At 38.0% G+C, this 22,925-nt stretch overlaps 1 protein-coding gene across 1 annotated transcript in view; it reads left to right on the forward strand.

Annotated features, from left to right (window-relative positions):
• GALNTL6 (polypeptide N-acetylgalactosaminyltransferase like 6) overlaps positions 1-22,925 on the forward strand; it is a 2,887,171-nt gene that overhangs the window by 979,611 nt on the left and 1,884,635 nt on the right. The window contains exon 3 of the mRNA XM_077279504.1: positions 13,829-13,967. Coding sequence (XP_077135619.1) covers positions 13,829-13,967 — 139 coding nt within the window. The remainder of the gene's footprint in view (positions 1-13,828; positions 13,968-22,925) is intronic.

Consider the following 22,925-nt stretch of genomic DNA (forward strand, 5'->3'; position numbering starts at 1 on the left):
AAGTGGAATAACTGGTGCTATAATAACAAATAATAATAAAAAAACAACCAATCTGCTGCCACCAATGCCAATGGCACACACTCTGCCAGGCATCTACTCCTTGTCCATCATGTCACTTGTTTGGTGATACTGCTTCGGCAGTAACTGCTATTGGTGGGCCTACAGTGCAAGATGTTTCCTTGCCTTCCCCTCCATATTTTTTGACCATGTGGTTTATCCCTCTGCTACTGCCTCCACACCTCTGTGCAAGCAACACATCTCCTGGTTCCTCACTGGTTGTTTAATGTTACATTGTACTGCCTCTGGCCTCAATCTATTTGTCTGAGCTGTAACCTCTGCTGCTGCCATTGCACAGCCTCTGCTGCTGCCTCGCAAGCCACACACCACCTGGCTTCTCACTGTGATTTGAAGTGCTCGATTATACTGATGCTATTAAACATACTCACTTGATAGTACACAAACATTCAAAAATAGAGCTAATTTTAAGGCTTGTTGACACACTATTGCTATTTTACTTTTAAAACAGCCTGTGTGTTCCTGCTAACTTAAAAAGAGATCATTTTTGGACAGCTTGATACAAGTTTTTCTAATTGTAAATTTTTTAGAGAATAGCAAACTATCACTTGCTACTTTAGAAAAGTAAAAAGCTCTTAAGACTCCTCAGACCTTATATGTTCATTACTCTGTGTGAAAAAGTTACAGCGTCTTCCATTTGCATAACGATTGTATAAACTCAAGCAACACAGGCATCTGCCTCCAAGAAGGAGTAATTTTTGAACCATTTTTACATATTATGCAGCCTACTACTGGATATGCCCTGTTTTCCTATATTCAGATAAGATAATGTCATCTTACATTAATATGGCAATAAGGCTGTGTTTATCTTAAAGAGTTCTAACAGGGTTTAGAAAACTACTCTGAGACCTCAGAGTGTTATTCACATATTTTCTGTAAAATTAGAGGCTTTTCAGAAATGTATTTCTTAGCAAATTTATTCATTAAATCATTTTTTAGGAAAATATGATAAAACTGGTGAATTTAAATATCAAATGATCCCCCCAATTCTACTCTAAATCCATTTTTGTTCAGCTTTGATTGCATTACTTCTCTTGCTTATCTGTAGAAAAAAATAATCCATATATAAAAATATATATATACAATGAAAGCAAAATCTGCGTAAGTGCCATGCGTAGATAGGACAACACCGGAGCAAAATTTTTAATTAAGAAGAAGATACACCCAGAAACAGTGGAGGGGACGAAACAAAGCTGAAGTCCCTACCCACAGTCCTGCCAACATGCTTGCCCCCGATGCACGAAGGTACGAATACAAGGAAATGTCAAACACAGATTAAAGAGAGTCTACAAAATGGATTTCTTCACCTTAGATATAATTTTTATCAGTATGGCCCTGTCTGTAGTTTACTTAGTAAAATGCTGCTGACAGGTTCTCTTTAAAGGGACTCTGTCACCTGAATTTGGAGGGAACAATCTTCAGCCATAGGGGTGGGGTTTTTGGGTGTTTGACTCACCCTTTCCTTACCCGCTGGCTACATGCTGGCTGCAATATTGGATTGAAGTTTGTTCTCTGTCCTCTGTAGTACATGCCTGCACAAGGCAAGGCTTGAGAAAAGCTCAGTAGAGCTGAAACGTCGCATAGACATGTGGATTTGAATAAATCCTGCACCTTTTTGAAAATGGAGTGCTGCCTCTTTTTTTGATCTATACTGAATACTGACGACCGGTGGACGGGTTGCCTGGAGGCTTTGCACCCTAAGATAAGTTACACCAGTGTGCTGTTCCTTTTTTACTATTTTTTTTTTTTCAAAATGTTGTGGGAGATTTGTTCTGAATTTTGATATAGAATATGCAGCTAATAGGGCATCAGTTTCTGCAATAAGCCTTCAAGTCTGCTAAACTCTTTTATGCAGTATATGAATGGTGTTTACCAAAACCTGCTCAGATTTCGCAACATGTGAACATAACCTCAATGTAGAAAATAAGTGTTTTTTTATTTGTAATGTGCTGCTCTTATAGATATATTTTTAATAGGTACATCTTTGGACCAATGTGAATCTACTGTATTGTCTGAAAAATATTGCAGCACCTTTTGGGACCTATACATTTTTTTTTAATTTAAGTGCAGGTAAATATTTGTCCGTCCACAAAACTTGCAGCATTCAAATAATTTTTGTAAATTAGTTTCATTAAAAGATTTGCACAATTCGACTTTTATTGTTTTTCTGAACATTCAGATTTAATTTGGGCTGCGCCCAGAAAAAGACAGATAAAACATGCATAAACTCTACCATAAGACTGTAAGAACAAGTTCACTGATAAGAATGAAAGAAAAATAAAAAAAAGCGATGAGTCCTGAAATGGTGAAAAATAAACATGTATATTTTAATAAATAAATTGCTGTGTCAAAAAGCAAAGTTTCAGTAATAATTTCACTATAAATGAAATTACATGGCTAAGATCGATTTATCTTGGCTGGATATGAAAATGTAAGTGAGGGCACCATGCTGTTAATATTTTATTTATTAATTTATAGGGAATAATTAAACAAACGGAAGTAGATGTGCACAGAGAGGCTGTCATAAATGTCAATTACATTGTAGGCAATGTTAGTTTCTAATAGGGTCACCTTGATGTGGTGAGGTGGCTTTTACATTTTTTTGGTCAACATTAAGTTAATCAAGTACCCTTTGTTATTTTCATGCACTTTTGATATTTACTTACTGCAGGGTATTTGCTCATTTTGTTTTTATCTTAAGTTTTGTCATTTTTGTGGCCAGTGTGCGCTTGCGCCTGCACATCACATGCATACCAACTTATATTCCATTTTATCTCTTTAGGTTAATGTTAATTTCTTTATTTCTTTCTTTCTTTTTTCTTTTTAAATTCTTTCTAATTAAATTTTCAAGGAATTAAACAGTGCAAAATAGATGTTGGAGCCATGCATATAAACATAGGGTTGACAGTATACCTATATATACTTGTAATGTACAAATATCTACAAATATGGATATCAAATCAACATCTCTAAACAGTATGTTTTGTAAGAAACAGACAACATTGTATACAACATAAACTTACAAAACTTTATAGAAAAAGAAGGGATAAAGAAAGAGGTTTGGGAAGAAAGAAGATGAGTGTGTGTAGGATGGAGCTTTTGGATAGGGTTAGAGTTTGGCGCCGTAGGGGGTCACTGAGAAGAGAAACTCATGGTACATCAGCTTATTGCAGATGTCTCCTGTGTTCCCAGCTAGTTAGTTCCTCCAGTCTATAGAGCTGTTCCACCTTTTGTTCCCATTGGAAAATTCTAGGTGCCTCGAATGATTTCCACTCAGTTGGAATCAGTATTCTGGCTGAAGCCATTAAATGCCTGAGAAGAGAGAGCTTATTTTTAGGTAATGTTCTTGGGAATAAATAAAGAAGGCATACTTGTGGAGAACCTGTTAAAGGGGTCTTTAAAACATGCGAAATACGCTTAACAATTTGTGACCAATATTTTTGGATTTTCGGACAGGTCCACCACATGTGCAAGTATGTGCCCTTTTCTTTTTGGCAACTCCAGCAGTTTGGATTATAAGTAGTGTTGAGCATTCCGATACCGCAAGTATCGGGTATCGACCGATACTTGCGGTATCGGAATCCCGATACCGAGATCTGATACTTTTGTGGTATCGGGAATCGGAATCGGAAGTTCCCAGTGTATGGTTCCCAGGGTCTGAAGGAGAGGAAACTCTCCTTCAGGCCCTGGGATCCATATCCATGTAAAAAATAAAGAATTAAAATAAAAAATAGGGATATACTCACCCTCTGACGCGCCCTGGTAGTAACCAGCAGCCTGCTTTGCTTAAAATGAGCGCGTTCAGCACCTTCCATGACGTCACGGCTTCTGATTGGTCGCGTGCCGCTCATGTGACCGCCACGCGACCAATCACAAGCCGCGACGTCATCCCTCAGGTCCTAAATTCCCTTCTAGGAAATTAGGACCTGAGGGATGACGTCACGGCTTCTGATTGGTCGCGTGGCGGTCACATGAGCGGCACGCGACCAATCAGAAGCCGTGACGTCATGGAAGGTACTGAACACGCTCATTTAAAGCAAAGAAGGCTGCCGGTTCACAGCGGTAAGGTCCAGGCTGCGTCGGAGAGGTGAGTATATCAATATTTTTTATTTTAATTCTTTATTTTACACATTCATATGGATCCCAGGGCCTGAAAGAGAGTTTCCTCTCCTTCAGACCCTGGGAACCATCAGGGATACCTTCCAATACTTGAGTCCCATTGACTTGTATTGGTATCGGGTATCGGTATCGGCGAGATCCGATACTTTGCCGGTATCGGCCGATACTTTCCGATACCGATACTTTCAAGTATCGGACGGTATCGCTCAACACTAATTATAAGCTTTGTTGTATCTGTGGAGTTTATTCGGGGTGATGTCCCATCTGGTGATTAGTTTATACCCACTTTCTTGTAAGTAAATGCATTTAGAGGAGAGTTTGCGCGATTTCAAAACTTCCTCCAAATCTGTGGAGGAGCGGGATATGTTCAAGTCTCCTTCCCATTTTCTGATTTGGTTAATGTTAATTTCTAGCCAGCATTGGGATGTTATATGATACAGAAGCACAAAATTCTGTTTCCAGTTTTTTAGCAATTCCAGAACCACGAACAGTTTTATGTAGTGCTCCTGTATTATCACAGGTTGCATAGGAACCAGCTTGGAAAACACTTCTCTATTTTTTGGTAGGAGGATACAGGAATCTGGTGCTCTCAGACCTTTTTGCTATCAGTCTGGGTAACAATGGAATGCTGACATTGTATCTAGTATATTTACATTGTGTTATTATAATCTCATTTGAGAGAAATTGTACCTATAGTAGCTCAGGAAAATTTTTAGGGCAACCAAATTAAATTGAGTTGACATAGGAATTCTACAGAGAGTAAAACAAATACACAATACACTTTGCTTAAGTTTACATCACTTTTTAGTTTTATTTGTTCAAAACTTTGCATATATGATAGACAATTTTAACTAGATGTAAGTTTCACATTTACTTTATGATGCTTGTACACAAGAGAAATCAGCAGCACATCTGTAATTTGCAATAAATACCCTAAAGGTCTTATAAGTACAAATTGCAAGTAGAAGATTATTTGCTGTATTCTATCGTACTTTCACAAAATAAGCTAAATTTTATGGTCTGTAGGGGAAATTGAACTTGGCAGGCAAACCCTTACATGGCTCAAAACGACACGACACAGCCAATTTAACACAGGAAAACCAGTCTTTCAGCGTTTTGAAATCTTTAACAGTGTAATTCCTCTTAAAAACTTCTAACGAAAGACTCTGGGACATGAAAAACTTTCATTAATTTTCCTTATTAAGGGATATCTTTCATGCAGACTATGTCTGTCCAAGCAAAACTGGCTTCATGTTACTGTACCTGATAAGCAACTTCTGAAGAGCCAAAATTCAATGAAAGGAAGGTTGACCCACTTACTTTTATTTAATGGATGTGCTGGAAAATCTGCAGAATTGTAAAATATATATGTATTTCAATGACAGCAAACCTTAAACACATAATGATGTACATATTTTTGAAGGTTCATAGGACTGAAGATATCTGAAATAAAATAGGGATTAGTAAGGCAGAATATTTATTTGATTATTTTTATAAGTATTTCAATTGAGGGACTGAATGGTCAACCCCCCTACCTAAAATATTAGGAATCAAAGGGAACAGTTACAGTTAAATTAGTGACACATCAAGTGTTATTCTATGTAGACTCAAATGTAATGAATAGGGATGGGCGAACCTGAACTGGAACTCTGCGGGAGTAGTGGCCTTTAAGCCATTTTGTGTACTCAGTTCTGTGGAAGCACTGTCCTTTAAGCCACTGTGTGTATTCTGCACCCTCCCACCTGTGTATGTACTGTTACCTTAAGCCGCTGTGTGTTTACAAGTATTCTGAGAAATAGATAATTTAGATAATTGGCATCAACCATCTCATTGTCATTAGTAAGCCAAATAAATAAGTTTTCAGGACCAGTGTGTTTTCTGGTAAAGCTGGTCTCTGGAATGTTAAGAATAGCAAATCTAAAAATTGGAACTGCATTACTGGCATAAAAAAAACAAGTAAGTGGCAGTAATGCAGTTCCAATTTTTAGTTTTAGTATTCTTAACATTCCAGAGTGCAGCTTTGTTTTTTTTCTTAGAATTGCTGTTTTAGCTAGCAGCTGTTTACACTAGTTTGGATTTACTGGTCAGTTTTTCTGTCTGTGTCTTCTACTGTAGTAGTCTGGGAAAAAAGTAATTGTCATCAGCCATCGTGTTGCCACTAGTGTTGAGCGATACCGTCCAATACTTGAAAGTATCGGTATCGGAAAGTATCGGCCGATACCGGCAAAGTATCGGATCCAATCCGATACCGATACCCGATACCAATACAAGTCAATGGGACTCAAGTATCGGACGGTATTCCTGTTGGTTCCCAGGGTCTGAAGGAGAGGAAACTCTCCTTCAGGCCCTGGGATCCATATTAATGTGTAAAATAAAGAATTAAAATAAAAAATATTGCTATACTCACCTCTCCGACGCAGCCTGGACCTCACCGAGGGAACTGGCAGCGTTGTTTGCTTAAAATTCGCGCTTTTCCTTCCTTACATGAAGTCCCGGCTTGTGATTGGTCGCGTGCCGCCCATGTGGCCGCGACGCGACCAATCACAGCAAGCCGTGACGTAATTTTAGGTCCTTCAAGATTTTAAAATTACGTTCTGGCTTGTGATTGGCCGCGTCGCGGTCACATGGGCGACGCGACCAATCACAAGCCGTGACGTCACGGGAGGCTGGACACGCGCGCATTTTAAAATACGCGCTTGTCCTGCCTCCCGTGACGTCCCGGCTTGTGATTGGTCGCGTCGCGGCCACATGGGCGGCACGCGACCAATCACAAGCCAGGACTTCACGTAAGGAAGGAAAAGCGCAAATTTTAAGCAAACAACGCTGCCGGTTCCCTCGCTGAGGTCCAGGCTGCGTCGGAGAGGTGAGTATAGCAATATTTTTTTATTTTAATTCTCTCTTTTACACATTTTTACATTAATGTTGTTTCGATACCGATACCCGATACCACAAAAGTATCGGATCTCGGTATCGGAATTCCCGATACCCGCAAGTATCGGCCGATACCCGATACTTGCGGTATCGGAATGCTCAACACTAGTTGCCACTTGTAGTCCAAAGAAATATTTTTTCTGGACCAGTGTGTTTTCTTTAGTACTGTGTGAAATGAACAATTGGCATCAGCTGGCTCATTGCCATTTCTATCCAAACCAAAAATTTTACTGTACAGCTGTTTGTGTCTGTAAGAATAATGTGTGTAAAAAATAAGTGTACTTTGCAGCGTTTTTTTAAGTAGTGTATCTAAAAAAATTCTACTCTGCAGCCATCTTTCCCATTTGTAGACAGGAAAAAAATATTTTAGCCTATCGCTGCACCTATACGAGCAGTGTCGGACTGGGTTGCTAAGAGCCCACCAGTAACATTGACTTTGGGAGGGGCCCACTTTTCACCTGCATACAAATATTACCCTACACTCATTCACAAATTTACCTATTTCTCTATATAATAATGATGTACAATAACAAATTATATTGTGGTACCGTGTTAGCCAGAAAAATCCCATCTATATAATAATAAACTTGGAAGTTTGGTTAATCAATGATGAGATGCAGCTTTTTTTTGTACTGCTCTTACAGTTGGGTTTGGAGCCCAAATCTGCACTTGGGCCCACCCGGGCAATCCCCTGTTACCCTATGGGCCAGCCCGAGCCTGTATATGAAACCTACAAATGAAAAAAGTAAGCGAAAACCCTGATGTAACTAAGTAAAAAAGCAAAAAAACAAACACTTTTGCTTTCTTATTTAGTTACATCAGGGTTTTCGCTTACCTTTTTATCTTGTAGGTTTTAGTGTTTTGTGGCCAATGTGAACATGCGTTTAACCTCTGCATGTGTACCAACTCAAGATAAGCTCAATTTTTTTGTTTTTTTTCTCTGTATATGAGTAGTGTTTCAAAAAAGTTACTCTACTCTGCAGTTGTCTTTTTGTGTGCAGTGTCTAAAAAAATTGTACTGTACCGCTGTATCTGTACGAGTTGTAGCTGTACCTAAAAAATAACTGTCTTTAAGCCGCTGCAACCGTGTCTCTGGGAGTACTGTATAAAAGCATCTGTATGTACTGTGCCAAAAAGCCTAAAAATCTCCACTTTGAGCAGGGAACGGGTGAAAGACAAAGTAAAGGAGCTGAAGGCCCTCTCAGCCAACCTATCTAAAACCATCTCTTTTTGTTCTGGCCTCACCATTCATCCAGTGGTACTCATGCCTATGAAATTATGCAGAACATCCTTTTGCCTGTGTGCATCAGCGGAAGGTGTTTCATTTGAGCACATAGCAAGCAGGTCTGTGGAGTCAGTAAGCCAAATCTCTGACTCCTCAATTTCCCTGACTCCCAACTTTACAACTCCGACTCTGACTCCACATCACTACCCCACTACTGAACATGAACATTAAGTGCAGCATTGATTCTAAAAATCAAAATCTTTAGATCAGGGAAAGAACACATATTTATAGCACATTTCATAACTTTCCCAAATTATTATGAAAAAATGACAGCTCATACTGCATTGAACTACTTGAGCCAATTTATTATATATTTTTATGCCTGTCCCTGCCAGCTTTGCCAATGTGGTTAAGCCCACTTGTCAACTAAATAATAAAATAAAGCCATTTTTAGCATGGCACTTTTAAAATGCGCCTAATTCTTTAAATGGCATGAACCTCTTAGTTCATATTTCTCTAATAAGTTATTGGCCTCAATATCACTATGAGAGTCAGAATAATGAAAATTTGATAGAAAAAAAGAGACTCTCATCTCCAATAATTATTAATATAACAATCCTTTTATCAATAAATCCATTCAAAGGGATATACAAATTAAAACCATTTAAAATAGAATTAGGAGACTGTTTAGGGTACAAAAACAGCCCCAGAGCACAATGTAAAACCATTAGTGTCAATGTTAACTGTAATGTACAGTAGAATATCATCCATATATATCTGAAGAAAGAACAAAAAACAGCAACATTAGATGTCCATATGTAAGATGGGATGATATAAACACATAATATAGAGTATGGTAGTGTGATACCTGAGATAACTGGCTATGCTATATACTATATGTAAAGTCAGAAAAAGTAAACATGATGAGTGCAAATAGTACCACATGTTCCAAGGTGTAACTGTGTAAGAGTCTCACAAAGGGAAAGGTAAAACAGTGCAAACACGTTAACAGGCCTGGTGCAAAAATCAAGTAAGCTAACAAAGTTATTAAGGTTTCAAGAAACAGCCTGATGTGAAAAAAACCCTTATTTTTAAAATACAAAAAACTTTAATGAATATAAATTAAAGGATGCGAACTAAGAAGGAAAAAAAAGAGAAAACGTGCTGGTCCGTCTGTCCTGGGCTCCTGATGAACCTTATTCTGGAGATAAAATGTGTCAGAGTCATGATTATTGACACCTATTACGGGGAGCAAATCTATTTCTCAATCTGTTCATAATGCAGTCTATTTGACTCTACCTAGCAGAATATCTTGTGAATATCTTAGGTGTGTCTGAACTATGGCATGTTGACAAGCTGCATTTGTGTACACTTATGATGCCTCGTTTAACACTGACCATCTGGTTAATTCCATTAAAATACAGTGAGGTGAAAAAGTGTTTGCCCCACTCTGATTTCCTATTTTGTTGCATTTTTGTCCCACTTAAATGTTTCAGATCTTAAAAAAATGTAAATATTAGACAAAGATAACACAAGCAAACACAAAATGCAGTTTTTAAATGATTTTCATTATTAAGGCAAAAAAATCAAAACCTACAGGGCCCTGTGTCAAAAAAGTGATTGCCCCCTCACCCCTTAAAAATGTGGTTTATCACATCTTTGGAAAGCTGAGTTCAAATTCATTAGTCACACCCAGGCCTGATTACTGCCACACCTGTTCTCAATCAAGAAATCGCTTAAATAGGAACTGCTTGACAAAGTGAAGTAGACCAAAAGTTCCTTAAAAGCTAGACACCATGCAGCAATTCAAAGAAATTCTGGGACAAATGAGAAACAAAGTAATTGAAATCTATCAGTCTAGAAAAGGATGTAAAGCCATTTCTAAAGCTTTGGGACTCCAGTGAACCATTATCCACAAATGGAGAAAACATGGAACTGTGGTGAACCTTCCCAGGACTGCCTGGCCAACCAAACTTACCCCAAGAGCGCAGCGAGAACTCAACCAAGAGAACACAAAAGATCCAAAGACAAAAAGCAAATAACTGTTTGTTTACGACCTAAAGCTGAAGTGCATTTGGGTTAAGCAGCAGAGCAATCATGCAAAACATGGAGTGGCCTTGTCAAAGTCTTGACCTTAATAGGATTGAGATGCTGTAGCATGACCTTAAAAAGATGGTTCATGCCTGGAAAGCCTCCAATGTGGCTGAATTGCAACAATTCTGCAAGACGAGTGGGCCAAAATCCCGAGTGCTGAAAAAAATTCTTGCCAGTTTTGGCAAATGCTTGATTGCAGTTGTTGCTGCTTAAGTTTAGGGCACAATCACTTTTTCACACAGGGCACTGTAGGTTTGGATTTCTTTTCCCTTAATAATAAAGACTTTTATTTAAAAACTGTATTTTGGGTTTACTTTGCTATCTTTGTCTAATATTGAAATTTGTTTAGTGATCTAAAATATTTAGGCATGCCAAGCATGTAACAGAATTGGAAATCAGGATGAGGGCAAAATATTTTTCACACTACTGTACACTTATATATTTGCTACATTTGCGCAGCAGGTTATTTCTTTTTGTGGGTGTGCACATTGATAATATTATGCTAATATTGTTTTGCTTACACCTATGTGACACATCTATGGTCAAACAAGGATACTACTACTTTTTGTTTAACTACTTTATGACGTATGATGTATAGGTGTGTCTTAGGTAGCCTCCCCCTCTTTGATGCAGACTCTGGCGCTGAATTTACATCTTTTCAGACACATGACAGCTGATTTAATCAGATGTTATGTGCCCACAACAGCAAGCCCCCCGTGGCAGTTAACAAGTTAAATGATGTTGTCAATCTCTGACAGTGGCATTTAACACGCACTTAGTGGAATCATGTTACTTACCCTGCCCATCAGCACCCGTGTCACATAATCGTGAGGTGCCAATAGGGTGGCATGACAACCAGGGGCTGCAGTAGTCCTCCATGCTTGTCCTTGCCTATCTGCTATGATATATCAATTTTTTTCACTTATTTAATAAAAAACCTGTACATGTTTGGTTTCTGCAAACTGGTAAATGACTTAGAATGCCATAATGGCAGGTAAGTGTTACCATATAGTGAAAATTGTTAGAAAAAAAGCAATTTTTTGAAATTTCACCGCACTTGGAAATGTTTCCCTGTTTTCAGTACACTATATAGTAAAATAAATGTTGTACAACTCAAAATCAAAAGTACAACTCATCCCTCAGTTATATCAAACCCTGACACGGTCATATTGACGGAAAAATAAAAAAGTTATGGCTCTGGAAAGATGGGGAATAGAAAACAAAAATTCAAAAATGGAAAATACCAAGGTGGTGAAGGGGCTGAACTTTTATGTTATCTTGCATTGGATGTCAACCAATGCGGATAGGTAGGACTCATCTTTTAGGACCTTACAGGGACTTTGTAGTGGACATATTGCAACATTATTTATTTGTTCCATTTTTGATTTGTTTTTTGCATGTCTTATTTTTCTTATTTTGCAACTTCCAATATATACTCAGTAAGTTTTAAATATCTTAAAAAAAGTTGTTTTTTTTCATTTTCTAAGGCCCAGAAAACAAATAATAAAATCAAATACCAAGCAAAAGTAATCCTTAATATAATTTACATACCAGAAAACCATACAAGGGGTAGCTAGCATGTAAATATTCCCCAGGAAACCCACTGACACGAGTTTTGCATGACTTCCTCAGTCTTAATGAAGAGGTGTGCAGGAGTTGGATACACCTAATTAATTATGTGTCCGCATTATTTGCCCCCAACAGAAATGTTACTCCCATATGATTTAGGAATGAACATAATATTGTGCAGTGGTGGCACAACTTTTGTAGAAATTATTGGGCGGGCTTTATCAAGCTTGATCTTGCCTATGTCATGCTCGCTTTGGTAGCTCTTCCTGGGACTGACATGAAAGATTTGAGTTGCGTAAAGTTTTGGGACTTTTCAAAATGTTTTTTGGGAAATGTGCTGAAAACACTTTGATAAATTTGGGCTTTAGTGCGCAAAATAAAGCAAATGTTTCCTTTTGATGGAAATTTAATATCTTAATTAGATCATTGTGAAAATGATCTTCGAATGTTACCAGTTATCACTAAAATGACATCATTTGACTATAATTGTCCAAATGCTGAGAATACTTCCATGAACAAGTGACTTTTCATAAAAAAAATTTGATGGTTCCAAAGTTTTGTTAACTATGTTTAAGCTGATATGTCTCTTTGACATTATGACTACAACAAGAACAGCATTTGCAATTAAACAAAGTACTGTAACTATATAAGGTCAAAAACTGACACATTTACTTGTAATTGAGTCTTAATATAACCCTATGCTCATTTGATCTAAAAGATTTTTTTCTGAGTGAACCATTCATATGCAGTCTCAGCTGAGCCTAGCAGTATCTTCAATGGGAAGGGCAGATTAAGCCTCTGGCAATGGTTTATAACCAAAAGAACAAGCAAGAGATGATTCTATCCCCACAAAATCATCTGTCAGGGAGAGGCAACAGGCCACATACACATTAAATGGTCAGCCAGTCTTATAAAAATTATAAGATTCAGGCAAATATAGCATAATGTGCTCAGGGGAACTTTACTTTAGAGGTGTCACCTAATATGCCATTCAGCTCTACAGTGCTACCCCACTTTAATACTTTTTTGATCACTACAGATCCTGTTGCTCGCTTCTTTATAGCATAGTCAATAGCGATTTTTCAATTGGGTTTGATTTTTAGGCTCTATGGTAAGCAGATGACAAATACTGTATACTAATGCATATTTACAGCAATTTATTGTGAATTTGCTATGACTATCTGATACAGTATATGCTCACAACCAAGTAAAAATAAGAAGTAAGTTCAAATTATTCAAAAGATTACATCCACTTCTGATAACCATATGACCACTCCTCATTTTTCTACTTTGTATTATATCTCTTTAAAACTAAGAGTATATTGATAATCTTAAAATGTTGACTTTTTTGACTGACATAGTAATATAAATCTATAAAATGTGGCACGGCTCAAATATAGGAGAATTTTTATGAAACTTTGTTGATTTCAGTTGAGTATCTCCCAGGATAAATAGGAAAAACATCCAGCTCACCTGTATTGAAGAGTGCACAGGATCTAAATCCAAAACAAGAAACTTCAAAAAGAGAGATCCAGCACATCTAAAAAGATTTAGACTTTATTTTTTGATGAATTAAAATATAGCAGTAAAAGGATGGCATGTCATAAAAGTGAAAAATCCCTTTAATCGATATTAGTTGACACATTTCAAGGCCAACAACTCATAACTCATAATTACTCATAACTTAAAAGAATAATAATGGGGACTCCCACTTTTTGGACTTTCTTATCTTCCAGCATAGGTGAATATCAGGGTTAATTCAGAATAATATTTTGACCATTTATCATAAAAAAATATATTTGTTTTCTGTTCCAGGTAAAGGTGAACATGGTAAACCATATCCTGCAAATGAACTAGACCAAGATGACACAGCCTACAGAGAAAATGGTTTTAATATATATGTTAGCAACAATATTGCACTGGAGAGATCACTTCCTGATATTCGACATCCTAAGTAAGTTGACCTTCCTATTGCAATTTCCATTAAAGAATGAAAAAAATATATATTAAAATGGTTAAAAGGAAAATGTTCATATAATCAATTTAGCTGTATATTTCTATATGTCACTTTCTAATTTCATTGATGCAGTGGCTGGCAGACGGGCCCAGTTGGAAACTAGGTGAATCTGTGAATTTTAGTTACACTTATGTAATTTAAATTTAAGGTTCCACGTATCATTTCATTACATAAAGCATCTCGCTGAAACTGATTAAATAAGTCATTATGGGGTCACGCTGCAATCCAATAAAATTGATGAATGGAAATGAAATCACTCATAGATTATAGCTTCTTGCAAAAAAAATCTGTTGTAATAAAATATAACACTAGGAAAGAGTGACAAAGTCATTTCCTGGTGTGAGGATTGCTCTATTGTGAAATTACAATTTTTGTGTACATCCTTTTTTAGGTTTATTAATTTAGCACAAAAGGTTTCATAGATGCAAATGAAATATGACATATTTTAACATTGGTAAATTAATCAATTCTATCAACTATTATCTAGGGGAAATTTACAAAACTTGAATAATATATAAATAGAAACCAACAGTGGGAAATAAATATCTTTAGGGCAGATGCATACAAGTGAATTTTTCATCTGAGTGCTGAAAGACAAAACATCAGATAGCTCTCTAACCAATGTTAGTCTATGGGACCATGCAAGTCAATGAGTGCATGGTAAAACCTTGGATTGCACTTTGTCATAGTGAAAAATTGTAAAATCCATTAGTACATCTGTTAGGCGCTATGATTCTCCCACTACGTGGAATAGATCCCAAGCATTAGCCACAACAGGAGGTAAAAAAGGAGGAAAAAACCTCCACTATTCTAGAGACACCACATAAAAAACAGGCAAAGGTGCTTACCTGTCCAGGCCTCAAATCAAATGCACTAACATGGGGCAGCGGGCCCAAGTAAAGATGGCGACTGCACAGGTGCGATAATACCAAATGAGACAGCCAGCCTACAATCAGGGATTGGCCACTTGGCACACCATTGCAAATAAATAATCTGCAACAGTGTTCACACAGAGTATGCAAAGCATCTGGGTCATAGCCTATTAGTAATGCCTTGTGGCGGGCTGCACAGTGCTAACTCTAATGCGTCCAATGTGAACAAAGGCCACAACTTACAAAGCCAAGAGGGTCCAACTGCATCTCAAAAAGTAAGATGTCATCTTACATATTGTGGTCATAACATTAACTAACACCTTGCATACTTTGATATGTTCTTGTGCAATTTTTTTAATTTTACTTTTTGAGGTGCAGTTGGGACCTGATGGCTATGAGATATGCAGCATCTGAAACAATGGTTATTGGAAGCCTGTACTAGCATATCTTCTGCAGTGTTGCTATCAGTGTGTCAAGAGTGGGAGAAGAGGGTTGCATTGACAATCCAACACAATGGGCAGCACTTTGAACACATTTTATAAGTGGTCTTAAACTTGTAAATAACTCATGAAAGAATAAAGTTATGTTAAAACCAAGCACACCATTGTTTTTCTTGTGAAATTCTCAATAGGTTTGATGTGTCATATGACCCTCTTCCCTTTAAAAAAAATAAAGTTGGATCCAAAATGTCCAAATTCAAAATGGCCGCCATGGTCACCACCCATCTTTAAAAGTTTTCCCCCTCCTATAAACTAATGTGCCACAAACAGGAAGTTGATATCGCCAACCATTCCCATTTTATTTAGGTATATCCATATAAATGGCCCACCCTGTATAATTGTAGACTCTCTACTTGGAGCAGCCATGCCATTAGATAGTGGCATGCATAATAACTAGCAAACTGATTCAATGCAAATTAAATTCAAGTTGAATTTTATGAATTTCAAAGTTCTTGGAAAATTGAAGCAATTTTATATTTGATTGGTGTGAAAGTTGCATACAATAGCAGAAATACTGTGTGCTCCAGAATTTGCTACTTTTTATGTCATAAAACTGGCAGAGGTGGATGATGCATTTTACCCTTAGAGTAGATATTTTTAAAACTGTGCAAATTTATAACAGTGGTTCATGTCGTTGTTTAGATTAGGTGCATTTTTAGACTTTCTACTTACTATTTTACACTAGTTATTAGTTGTCTTATTTTCCGCCAGAAAATGTGTCCCTTTCCCAATATCCACACCCACTTACCGCTTAGCTGCACATCTTTCTTAATGTATTTAGTGCAAGCAATGCATGATAGGCTTATTTTGGTGCAAGGTTCAACAAAATTCTGGCTTATTAACTTTAGTAAATCTTTGTGCGTCTATTTCATCCAATTAAAATTACGGTATAAGGTTTCATGGGCACAAAAGTTGCTTTCTTGAATTGTTTTGTTTGTTTATCTGTTTTCATACTTTGTGACTTTTTCTTTGCCTAATTGTTCAGCACTGTAAAATCTGTTGATGCTGTATAAAGATAATAGTAGTCCAAATTATACATGAGCTGATCAATCCACACATGATTTAACTTGAGTCAAATTTGCTATTTGCCGTTTTAGACCGGAGTCACACTACAGCGAGATAAGGCCAAGTCTCGCAGGTTAAAACCAAGCTCAGGCACTGGCACTCCGGAGCGGAGCGTGCGGCTCAATGTATTGCTATGCAGCTGCACGGTCTGCCCTGGAGTGCCGGTGCCTGAGCTTGGTTTTAACCTGCGAGACTCGGCCGTATTTCGCTGTAGTGTGACTCCGGCCTTACACAAATTTGAACATTTAGAAATTTGATTCAAGGTGTGCAAACATACTAAAAAACTAGCCCAGCACCATTTCCCATGCTGCTGAAGCATCAGAGAGCAGGCTAAGGTCAGTATTTGCTGCCAAGCAGGCATCCTCATAATCCTTTGCAGTTAAGACATCTTACACATGTATAGGGAGGTCAGTACCTGGGCAATTATAATTCAGTCGAACCCAATGGAGCACAGTTTGTGCTTCAGAATAATTTTTCATCTCCAGAGTCACTGGATAAATGTCTCTCTTCTGTATAGTTTAATCTTTTATTGTCATCATGATCCTCTATCTGCTATACAGTGTAACCTCTTATGTTCAGCGGGGTCTGTTTCCTGTAGAGTTTAAGCTCCTATGAGCAGCAAGATACTCTCTATCTCTTCTATAGAGTGTAAGCTCTTATGGTTAGCGGGCTCCTCTCTCCTTTCACAATATACATTTTTAATTACAAGCTTTGTTGTACTGAGATTTGCACAAATCTAATTTTTGTGGAAAATTTGGCAAAGTCAGCAAATTGGAATTTTAAACAATCCACTCTTCTTTAGTTCAAATGTTTATGTGCAAAGTCTTTCTGAATTACTCCAAGTAAATGGCAAGGAAATGTAATGAGTGTACACTGAATGATAAACGTGGCATAGCCTATGCCATATTCATTTAGCAATTTAAATAAATTAGTTCTGCATCAATTACTTCTACGTCAATCAGTTATTTTAAAGAGGGAAAGAGTTTAAATCTTATTCAAGATTGATGTTTCATTATTTGTTTTAATTATTGCTAAGTTAGCGAATGTTATACAAGTGAAGTTGAATAGACTTCTATTTCTTCTTTTAGCATACCTAACAAGTATTATCACCCATCTCTTTAGAAATAAATGCAGGTATCTCAACTGTATGAAACTTACTTTATGCTTTTAATATGTAAAGTTCTTAAGTGTGTTACAAATTGTGAAACATTATTTTTAATTGAGAATTGCAACTCAATCTTGATGACCAACAATTTTTGAAATTCTTATCTGATCCCAGAACAAAGATGATGCAGCCCATCTCCCTAATTTTAATTGCATTTGCTTCATTTGTCATTTTGCAGAAACTTGGCTAAAATATGCCAAGATTTAAGGGTATAGCGAGTTGCATTTTTTATTCATGGGGCACATTATACAATGTTTGATTTAAGGAGCACAGCATCACTTTTTTTGTCAATCAGGAGGGAATTTATAGTATATTAAGGAATATTATTATTGTTGGACCTAATTTACAATTTTTCAAATCTGCTGTTCAAGTACAGCTCATTGGGAAGTTCATTCTTGCTAATCGGCAAACGTGAATGGAGTGATGGTCTTGCCACTTCACAAGCAAAGCCAGTAAAATCCACAGTGGGTGTCAGCTGTATATTATAGCTGAACTCTGCAGTAACCACAATGATGAGTGCTAGCACTGATCATGGTCACTGTCAATAGTGACATTGCATGTATCTGTTTTTAGAGGAAGGGAGCACCATCTTTTCTCTGATCGACAACTTGTAACAGAGATCGAAGCTTGCCAATGGTTCTCATGGTGATGCCAGACTGAATAATGATTGTGGGGTCACATATCTATGGTGACTTGTAAAGTCCTACCATGAACAGGACCTGACACATTTCCTGCCTATATGAGACCGACAGTTCTAATATCAAGTAATGCAAAAGCAATGCAGAGTATTACACAAACAATAAGATCAGTTTATGCCCCATAGCAAGACCACGTAAAAGAAAGTTAAAAAAAAAGTTTTTAGAAATGTGAAAAATAAAAATAAAAGTTTGATCCATTCGGGACATGGTGAACAATTATATTAATTAACCCAATTGGTGACAGTGTAAAAATAATAAATCGAGAGCACAAGAAAAATATAGCTTTTTTGTCATATATTTCACACAAAAACGTTAAATAAAATGTGATCAAAAGATCATATGAATATGGTGTTATTAAAAATATAATCTTATCCCACAAAAAACAAGCCCAAATATGTCTCTCTCTACAAAAAAATGACAAAGTCACTTGCAAAGTACTGGAGGGTAGCTATGTGTTACTGAGGTTATTAGCTTCAGTGATATGAACCTGGGAAAATGCTCCAGCACACTAATTGCTGCGAGGGGTTAAACAGCTCTGTGAAGAGTTCACAGTGAGCATCTGTTCAGTGAGCATCTGAAAAGTGGGTGAGAGGGCGGTTACCATAGCTTGACCTCAGGGTAGGGTTTAGAAGGTAAATAGTCAGCCTTCTGAATCATTTGGAATGTGCTGTCTCTAGAGTTGATACCTCCAGAGCTGTGCTCATTTAAAAGAGAGTAGAACCTTGTGTTTGTTTCCTGAGCTGGCGATCCCCACAACAACACAAACTATTTGTTATGTCTTGTTTTCCCATCAGGCCAGAAATGCCATGTTTACTTTGCTAACTCTGCACTGGTTTGTGCAGTACGTTTAAACAAACTAGTGGAATATTCCTATGTCTACCTGTGTGTGCAACTGAATGAGTCAATCTACCACAAGTGGGAAAGAAGCAAAACATAAAAACCTACATAAATGTGGCATCACTGTGATTATACTGACCCTAAAAATAAAGCTTTCTTATCAACTTTAATGCACAGTGAATGATATATAAAAAAATAGAAACAGTTTATGAATGACTGCTTTTTGTTCACTCTGCCACTCAGAAAAGAAGTGATTAAAATATGTTCTGCTGTCCAATATGGTACAAATGAAAGATTCTCCTCATCCCCCATAAAACTGGCCCCCATACAGCTCTTTTGATGGAAAAATAAACAAAAAGTTATAGCTATCAAAATATGACGATGCAATAACAAATATATTTTTTTATAAAACAGTGTTTATTGTGTAGAAAAATAGCAAGCTATAAAAATATTTTAGAATCCCAGCGTCACTGTAATTGTACTGCTCACTGTGTCTATTCCCCAGACACAGGTGGAAAGTCTTTTCTTTCACATCTTCATTAGAGTGGGTACCTATGGTAGACCAGACCTGACTGTTCATACTGATAACTGCATACCTCCCAAATATATTCATCCAAAAGTGCATCTACAAGTGCAATGTGGACTCAGTCTTTGTAGAGGCTGGTGCCAGAACAGTTTCAGCTCATCAGAACTCACCAATCTCATATAGAGATGAGTCATGAGTTTTTACTGTAGGATCTGGACAACCCTTTTATTATTCTTTTGCATTTGTGCCTTCAGAAGCACAAGCTGGGGACTATGTATTGGGCACTAAAATGGCATATTTGCAATTTTCATTCTGCACCATCCATTGCGCACTAACTTCTGCATAAAGGCCAGTGTGGTCAAAATAATTACTACACGACTGGATGATTTCCCTGTTTGTTTGGCAAAATGGGGTAACTTGTTATTTCTGCTATTTTGGAAACTTAAAGACTTGAAAGATGGCCACCAGACAGGTCCTTAGGGGAGATATGTATCATCGATGTTTGTAGCTTCGGTGATGTAATCCCAGGAAAGTATGCTCCAACACATATAGTGCTGAGAGATTTAATAAGGTGTATCAGGGCCAGGTTTTATGAGCAGTAAAAGAGATGGATGAGAATAGCTGCTCACGTAAACCTGCCTGCACATTTTAATGAAACTATTTTCCTGTGCTTACCTCACCCGCAGCTGAGTGAGTAAAACCCTACAGACTATAGAATGATGCCCAAAAACTACTCCAGGATACTGTGTTTTAGGCTGGAGACACTATTGTATAGCAACAACTGCGTGAGCATCGGATGTGATCTGCTAATGACACGTGGCTCCAGCTCTGCTGTGAGTGTGAGCTGTCACTGCTTTGTGTTCCAATCCTCTCACATGAAAGAATTGCAGCACAGGTGCAGAGCAGATGGAGAAAAAAAATTCTCCATCTCCTCCGTTGCCTGTCTCATTATATATTGGACAGCATTGTGCACAAATAGTAGCTTCCAATGAAAAATTGGGTATTGCTGCAATAAAAATAAAATGGTTTATAAATGTTGTAGTTCACTTTCTCATAGTACTCCTTGTGAAAATGAAAATGTTTGAGCTAAAGCAATTTTTTGGTGAAAAAAACATAATTTTTCATTTCCACAACCCAGCATTATAAAATTCTGTGTATCACCTGTGATCAAAATGCTCACCTCTCCCCCAAAGGATTTTTTGAAGGTGTGTAGTTTTCCAAAATTGGGACACTTTGAGATTTTTTTCTGCTGGCTCTGCAAGGGGCGCTGGCAACCACAACTAGTCCAAGCATATCTGCATTTCAAAATTCAAATAGCAGCACATATTGGCTATTGTTTCATTCGGAAAAAAATGTGTTTTAAGTAGTGATGAGTAGGGTTGAGCGAAACGGATCGGACATTTTAAAAAATCGCCGACTTTCGGCAAAGTCGGGTTTCATAAAACCCAATGCGATCCTAGTGTGGGATCGGCCATGAGGTCGCCGATCTGCACGCAAAAGTCGCGTTTCATATGATGCTTTCAGTGCCATTTTTCAGCCAATGAAGGTGGACGCAGAGTGTGGGCAGCTTGATGACATAGGTCTCGGTCCCCACCATCTTAGAGAAGGGCATGTGTTGTGAATTCTGTTGTGGGTTCTGCTCTTGGGCTCCCTCCGGTGGTTATAAGTGGTAGTGCTGCTGTTTGTCCTTCACAGCAGTCATCAGGTGCTTCCACTTTGGACGGGACTATTTAGTCTGGCTTCACCCTTTAGTGAGTGCCAGTTGTCCATTGTTTTCTGGGGATTCACATCTCTGCTTGGTTTCTCCTGCTGCATTGTCCAAATCATCTAAGATAAGTCCTGGCTTTGTTTTTGCAGTCCACATGCGGTGGACTTTATAGTTCAGTGAATTGCTATGTTTTTTCTTGTCCAGCTTTGTCTGTGTAAGGATTTATTCAGCCAAGCTGGAAGCTCTGGAGTCGCAGAGTTACCCTCCATGCCTTTAGTTAGGTGTGGAGATTTTTGTATTCTCTGTGGTGGATTTTTGTAGTATTTTAATACTGACTGCACAGTACTCTGTCCTGTCTTTTCTTTCTAGGTAGCGTGGCCTCCTTTGCTAAATTCTGTTTTCAATCTGCGTTTGTAATTTCCCTCTCCTCTCACAGGCAATATTTGTGGGGGGGCTGTCTTTCCTTTGGGGATTTTCTCTGAGGCAAGATAGTTTTCCTGTTTCTTTCTTTAGGGGTAATTAGTCCTCCGGCTGTGACGATGTGTCTAGGGAGTGACAGGAACATCCCACGGCTACTTCTAGTTGCGGTGTTAAGTTCAGGGTCTGCGGTCAGTATAGAGGCCACCTACTCCAGAGCTCGTCCATGCTGCTCCTAGGCCAGCAGATCATAACAGGCATGACAGTGATTGGCTTGCTTTCTGCAGCGTCACAGGGGCCATAAAGGGGCGTGTACGCCGACCGCCATCTTACTTCTGCCGAACTGAGCATAGGGAGAGGTTGCTGCAGCTTCGTCAGAAGCAGGGATATTGTTAGGGAGGAAATATTAACCCCTAAAAATGCTTGTGCTGTAGCGATTTCCACTGTCCAACACCACCTTTTCTTTGCAGGGACAGTGGAGGCTAGATTTCTGTGCATCAGCTCTGTAGCTTATAAGGCTCCCTGATAGCTACATTGCTGTTTGTAAGCCGCTGTGCAAACCAACTGCTTTTTTAAAAGCAAAAGTCCTGTTGCTCCTTTCTGCACAGTTCTGTTGTTTATTTTTCCACACTTTTGTGTGTAGCAATCCTTTTTATTGCTGGCTGCCATACTTGTCCTGAGATCATTGTAGGGAGATTGTTATTGTAGTACAGTCCCTTTTTTTATATATATATATATATATATATCTTCCAGCCAATTCCTGACACTTATACTGTGTAGTGTAATTCAGTGGGCCTGAATTTTTTCTTGCAGCAGTTTCCCACACATAAAAAGGGAGATTTATATTGCCACTAAGTGCATCTGCGTCCGTTCTGTTTGGCGTATATCTGCCAGCCACATTCTGCCACTTATACTGTGTAGTGTAATACAGTGGGCCTGAATTTTTTCTTGCAGCAGTCTCCCACACACAAACAGGGAGATTAATATTGCCACTAAGTGCATCTGCGTCCGTTCTGTTTGGCGTATATCTGCCAGCCACTTTCTGCCTCCTATACTGTGAAGTGTAATACAGTGGGCCTGAATTTTGCAGCAGTGTCCCACACATAA

This window comes from Ranitomeya variabilis, chromosome 1 (genome assembly GCF_051348905.1).
Source record: "Ranitomeya variabilis isolate aRanVar5 chromosome 1, aRanVar5.hap1, whole genome shotgun sequence".
NCBI classification, from domain to species: domain Eukaryota; kingdom Metazoa; phylum Chordata; class Amphibia; order Anura; family Dendrobatidae; genus Ranitomeya; species Ranitomeya variabilis.